Source organism: Leptonychotes weddellii, chromosome 6 (genome assembly GCF_054177405.1).
Source record: "Leptonychotes weddellii isolate Sample4059 chromosome 6, ASM5417740v2, whole genome shotgun sequence".
Lineage (NCBI taxonomy): Eukaryota > Metazoa > Chordata > Mammalia > Carnivora > Phocidae > Leptonychotes > Leptonychotes weddellii.
In genome coordinates this window covers 90,565,072-90,571,857 of record NC_138374.1, presented here as the reverse complement: position 1 = coordinate 90,571,857, position 6,786 = coordinate 90,565,072, and the positions used below count along the sequence as shown (strand labels likewise).

Here is a 6,786-nt window from a genome sequence, read left to right as displayed (position 1 = left end):
AATCTTGAAATGGCCATTCGTTTAGAGGTCAAAGATCTATGGGAAGATAATTGCTTGGAATGAAGTTGAGGCTTCCTTCCAAGACTGGCTTGCTCTGGAGGGTCTGTGTGTGTGATCTCTGCGAGAAGCTTTACAAAACAGCACAGAGATTCAGGTAACATTCTTGACCTCTTTGAAAACATCCTCTTTGAAGCTGGAGGACTCTGTCCATTTGCCTGAGATAGAATGCCATCGGCGATGTCTCAGACGGTGGTTTTACTTGTTCCAAATGCCAGGACAGCCCAACTTTGAAATGTTGATGTAGTCTGTCAATAGGGCTTGCCTGGAACTTCCAGGCCAATTTATATTTATTTTTTCTGGGTGCATTCCTCTGCTTCCCACAAAGAATGTGAAGAAACTGTGAGAATGTGTTCAATAAAAAGAGAAATGTTTTGATGTATACCATCACTTGAACTTTAACCTAAACATCACAAGTAGGCAAAATATGACGTTGGAGATCCAGACAGGGAGGTGAGACGTGCGCCGCACTCCTGTAGACCCACACATTGCAATGGTCGACCCCGCGCTCTTTTGGGACAACACAAAAATGGAAGCTTATTCTGTTGCATAGTTCTCATCGTCTATAACAAAAAACAGTAATTGTAGTTTTTCTTCATAGAAACCACGATGTTAATAATGAGAAGAGATACGGCTCAGGGCAGAAGTACACACACTAAATGTTTATTTTTCTATCCTTTTGGCAGTCATTTAAAAATATTTTCTATAATTTCAGCATTAATAGTTTTCATAGATCTTTTACAGCTAGTCTTTATAGTTTCTTTTAGTATTTTAGGCTTTACTCTTTTCATTGGGTTTTGAAAATAAATGAGTAAGTCATTACCAATTTTAACATCTGTTTATGACTATCAACTATTACACAAGAATTGGGCTCTACACACTGATTTTTTTTTCATTTTTTCCCCCCTCCACACCCTGTATGTTACACATGCTTTTTTTTTTTTTTTTAAGATTTTATTTATTTGCGAGAGAGAGAATGAGAGAGAGCATGAGACGGAGGAGGGTCAGAAGGAGAAGCAGACTTCCCGCTGAGCAGGGAGCCCGACGCGGGGCTCGATCCCGGGACTCCAGGATCATGACCTGAGCCGAAGGCAGTCGCTTAACCAACTGAGCCACCCAGGCGCCCAATGTTACACATACTTTGCTCATAGGAATAACTAGCTAGAAATAAGTGTCAATGGAACTTGCTTTTTTTTTTTTAATTTTTAAAAAATTTTTTTTATTGTTATGTTAATCCTCATACATTACATCATTAGTTTTAGATGTAGTGTTCCATGATTCATTGTTGGAACTTGCTTTTTAATTTTGGCTTGGAGTATATGATAAAGTGTTACCTTATCTTCCAGACAAAAACTTGAATTTCTGAAGACCAAAGTGTTCTCCAAGTGCAAGGCATAATGATTATAATGAGGATATTAATTCATATCTTCTTTGATTTATGCTGTAATAATAAAAGTATTTTCCATTTTCCACAAACGATATCTCTTTGGAATATGCCTTATATTCACTTTCTATAAAATTAAGTTGATATAGCATCCATATTATTGATATCAAAATAGTCTTTCCTCCCTCCTTTCTTTAAATATCTGTTGAATGGCTCATGGGAAGCTTAGAGAGACCTACTTGCCCACAGAAGAAACAGAATTCTGCCTTAAACTTCCCCTCCCCAGCATCCCCATGTCCTTCCATACAGCACTGGGTTTACCATGTATCCAGTAAATATTTGTCAATCTGGACTTGACTTTATAAATCATTTCATCATTTATTTCATTTTGTCATTTATTTCAGTGCTCAAGGGTGAGTAGTGTCCATCTACTGGTAGAATACTCTTATTTTCTAAGTTCTGAGTCCCGCCTCTGACCTCAAAGGAAGGAACAATCTATTTCAATCTATTCATTTCTTCATTCACACAAAAATTATGTAAGGGGACAAGGAAAAGTGGAAGGAAGGGGAAAAGTTCAGGATACTCTTCTGCTTCTTTTCTGCTATGCTTAAAATTAATCATGTAAATGCTTACTAAATTTGCCTTAAAAGATCAAAGGAGAAAAAGATTGTAAGGCTGTCTATCTAGTACAGTGTCTGACGATAGGAGATGCTCAATATTTATTATAATGCAATGTACTAAAACCAGAGGATCTCACTCCTTTTTTTTTTTTAAGATTTTATTTATTTATTTGAGAGAGAGACTGAGAGAGAGAGAGAGCATGAGAGGGGGGAGGGTCGGGAGGGTCAGAGGGAGAAGCAGACTCCCCACCGAGCAGGGAGCCCGATGCGGGACTCGATCCAGGGACTCCAGGATCATGACCTGAGCCGAAGGCAGTCGCTTAACCAACTGAGCCACCCAGGCGTCCGGATCTCACTCCTTTATTGTTACATGACCACCATCCCATTTTCTTCTTTTCTCTCTTTCATTTCAAGAACGGTCTGTGTGTGCTTCTTTATATCCATGGATATTTGTACAACGGTTCAATGCTTAGTTACTCAATAAAGTGCAGATGAGAAATTAAGTCCAACATTTCCCTCCAATCTCTTCTCTTACTTAAGACACCTCAGGGAAGGGATACAGGAACTCCTACATCAACGGATGATGATTTTTATCTTTATCAAGTGACCCACAATTTGGTTACTGGTGCAATGAGAAATTAAGAAATTAGCACACTTTTATGACTGTCATTTCACAGTCACTCAAATCAGAACTGGAATGCTACAAAAACAACTCCCTGTTAGCCCAGAGGAAAAAAAAAGAAAGAAAGTAAAGGGGAAATTCAGATTAGTCACAAAGAAGTTCCCCCGCCTGCCTGCAGAAGCTGCAGTGTTAAAACTGAGAGAGTGCGTTCTGCTCTTTCAATCGCCTCTTATCTCTGGTCCTGGGACCTCTGTGTATTTTCTGATTGATAAGCTTTGTTTTCCCTTCATCTCCTTCTTTGTGGAGAAGAGGTCAGTCCCCCTCAGGCTCCCCTTTACCACAGTTTTCATCTTCCTTGCATCCCAACTGTGAAGATGGAAGGGGTCCAACCCCTGGATGAGAATGTGGGAAACACACCAGGGCGAAGATTCCAGAAGAACAAGCTATTGCTGGTGGCAGCCATAATTCAGGGGCTGGGATTGCTCCTGTGTTTCACCTACATCTGCCTGAACTTCTATGCTTCCCAGGTAAGATGGATGCTCCTGTGGGCACTTTGTTTCCTCCAGCTCATGGTGATGGCAGCTCCAGCAGCTCCAGTCACTTGGAAATAATCTGGTGCCAAAACTGCTCATTGCCCTTCATCTGCCCCCCCAGCAATTGTATAAAGTGTGGACAAACACCCTCTTGTCTCTCCTTTCCTTCCTTCTTTTCAGTAGTGGCAGTGGTGGGGCAGAGTAGAGGTAGGTAGGGCAAGGGCACTGCTTCTGGATTCTTCTTCTTCTTCTTCTTTTTTTTGCAATGCAAGAATCCTGGTATTCCTTTATGAGCTCTCACTTTGAAGCTTGGAGTCACTGATATACTTGCTTTACCCATTCTGCTAGCAAGCATCTGATCAGGGAATTTATATAAAAAGGAAATAAGAAATGGACCAGTTCCACTTTCCCACTGTATTCATAAACCCCATAGGCGATTTGCTTTTTGAAGAATGCTGAAGGTATCAATATTAAGTCCTTTAAATAGCTAACCTATGGACTTTAAGGGCAGAGAGGTGTGTGTTCAAGTGTGTATTCACACATGGCCAAATACACCGATAACTTAATCAGAGATTATTTTTCAGTCTTTCTCTGCCAGTCACAACTTACGGACATCACTTTGTCTTTTTCCACTTTTTTTCCAGTGCACTATGTAGTGGGTGATCATTTTTCTAAGTATTTCTCCCATTTAATGAAGATATTCTTTCCCTTTTTCCTTCTCTTTGTCCTGGTTCCTTCTACATTATTTTTTCTTATTTACTTGTTTATATCTACAAACATTACTAGGTCTTTAAGGATGTTCTTGGCTGCAGGAGATTCCACTGAAAAGAAAATAAATGTATAGTCTTCCCATGTGCCCTTGGTGGGGCTAGTCTGATAATTCTTGTTTCCTTGGCAGGTCACTTTAGGTTAGAAAAGTCTTTCTCTGGTAAAGGTGTGACAAAGGGAACTTATTCTGATAGCCATGTCAGAGACTGGGTACCTCAAATTAGACCAGGATAAGATAAGCAGAGTCCTAACCAATGCCTGGGCTTGTCTTTGTCTACAGGAAGTAGGGGTTTTTGGTGCACAGAGGCTGGTGGGAGTGTGGTTGTGATCAGTGTACCGCAGAGAGGGCTCATGTTCCTAAATTCCACAAGTGTAGCTGGTGTCATGTCAAGTCTGCAGACCAATGAGCACAGCAATGTGCCAGTCCTCTCTTGGTCTTGTCACATATTTCCTTCTCTGTGCAGAGCCCCTTGGATGAAATTAGATTAGGCAATTAGGGGGGAGGGGAGGGGGGGGAGTAACGTGTCCATGGCAGGATGCCTAAGACATAGACCGGAATTAGGCTTTTCTGAGAACAAAACAAAGAGAATGACCAAAAATAGAACAGCTGAGTGCATTCACCAGGTCTGGGAGCCCTGAGAGTGCTTTTTCAGACAACCCACAGTGTTACATATTTCCTTACACTGTGGGGTGATAGAAAGACAGGACAGATGGCCCCAGTCAAGGCTCAACAATTGCACTGGGGCTCTGAGCAGGAAAGACGAAAAGGTGAAACAGATATATAGCCAGCTGGTGGCGGGACCTCCCCAGACTGTTAATACCTAGGAGATGCTGAGAAGGAGAGGGGTCCTTTCGGCAAGTCACTCAGTGACTCTGTGACAGAGCCTGGAGGGAAAGCTAAGTGCGGGTTTCCAGGATGCTAGAATTCAGTGAGCCAATCTCTGGGAGAGAATTAGCTTTCTCTGGTCCTGGCACAGAAATGGAAGCAAAGACATAGGAGGTATGTTAGAGCTGTTTGCTCAAGAAATGTGTTCTCATATACTTGGGGTACAGAATTTTTTTGGCACAGATATTTGAAATTCTTCACTTCACATCACCTTTAATTTTTTTCTTATTTCTTAGCTAGACTGTTGTAGCTAACATAATTTCTTGTACTGTTGTAGGACCCAGGGCAGCACAATGTGTCTTTACATTTAATCTCATGTAGTCTGTTAGGGGGAAGGATAGCATAGATGGGTCATGTGTGTTCTCCCTGGAATTTGATCAAATGGTGGTGGTGGTAGTGTGTGTGTGTGTGTGTGTGTGAGAGAGAGAGAGAGAGAGAGAGAGAGAGAGAAGGGTGTAGTGTAGCTGTTGAAAAAGGGACATAGACTGGTAGCCTTCCCAAACTTATTGATAAGACTGGAATTTTGGTCGAAGGATGGGGTTGGTGGTGATATAAATCAAACCTCTACTTTTATAAAACATAATATTCCAGTGATGTGCCTTAGGGGTGAAATTAAGCTGAAATGCTGATCATTTGTCCAGTTAAACTGGATCTCTCTTATTGTAGGAAAACATATTTGGAGAACAATCATGGTTTTTCCTTATTTCCTAGATTTAACTTTTAGCTTTATAAAATAACTGCCTTCATGTACAGCTCTGTAAAAAAAAAAAAAATACAGATATAACTATTAAACTTCATTTGACAGGAGACTTTCCCTTCAATCAAATTTATTTAATAACCTTTGTTTTCTCACAACTCTGTTAAGTTGTATTTACTTATGTGAAAAGCAGAAGTTTTAGTTTTTGAGATACTAGAAAAAAAGATAGGTCTTACCCACTACTCCTGTAACTTCCCTCTTTGGGCCTTGATTTACTCATTTTAACACAAGACAGTTGGATCACATGATCAGAAAGATCTCTTCCAGCTCAATATCCTGTGAGTATGTAGTTTATATATATATTTGTAGAATGGGTGTGAGGTTTTGAGAAATACAAAATATAAGTAAATAGATTTTTGTGTCTAAGCTTATGAATTTCCTGCTTCTTAAGAAAGGACTGGAGGAGATAAATTTTGCACATATATATATTTTTTTTATTAAAGATTTTATTTATTAGACAGAGAGAGAGATAGCAAGAGAAGCAGGCTTCCCACAGAGCAGAGAGCCCGATGCGGGGCGTGATCCCAGGATCCTGGGATTATGACCTGAGCCGAAGGCAGACGCTTAATGACTGAGTCACCCAGGCGCCTCTGCACATATATTTGTAATGTGTACTTATATATCATATATAAATCATATATATATCATACATAAAATATCATATATTTATCTATATCACCTATTCTGGGTTAGCTAAATGCCTTACTTAGAAAGGGGAAAGAAGTGGATGCCCTAGAAGAATATCCATGATACAAGTTATAAAACTGAGTGTTTCTGTCACCAAAACCAATACACATTGTTTGGATATTTATTGGGACTGCCATTTAAAGTATTAGGCTCCTAGTTGTACCTGTGGTGTCAGCTGGGAACAATGGCAGAAAAGAGCTGACCTGTAATGTGTGAAGCTTTCGTAAATTATATCCATGTGGGACGCCAGGGTGCCTCAGTCGGTTAAGTGTCTGCTTTTGGCTCAGGTCATGGTCCCAAGGTCCTGGGATTAAGCCGCGTGTTGGGCTCCCTGCTTGGGCATGGAGCCCATGTCTTCTCCCCTCCTCATCTCCTCCCCCCCACCGCCACCGCTTGTGCTCTCTTGCTATCTCTTTCCCTCCCAAAAAAGAAAAAAAATTATATCCACGTGTCTCAGGACTTTTGAAGCCAG

The 6,786-nt window shown here is 40.6% G+C and overlaps 1 protein-coding gene across 1 annotated transcript in view; it reads left to right on the top strand.

The window, feature by feature from the left end:
* Window positions 1-2,236: 2,236 nt before the first annotated feature.
* Window positions 2,237-6,786, top strand: part of TNFSF4 (TNF superfamily member 4) — a 28,022-nt gene continuing 23,472 nt past the window's right edge. The window contains exon 1 of the mRNA XM_006734897.3: window positions 2,237-3,210. Coding sequence (XP_006734960.1) covers window positions 3,058-3,210 — 153 coding nt within the window. The 5' untranslated portion in view covers window positions 2,237-3,057. The remainder of the gene's footprint in view (window positions 3,211-6,786) is intronic.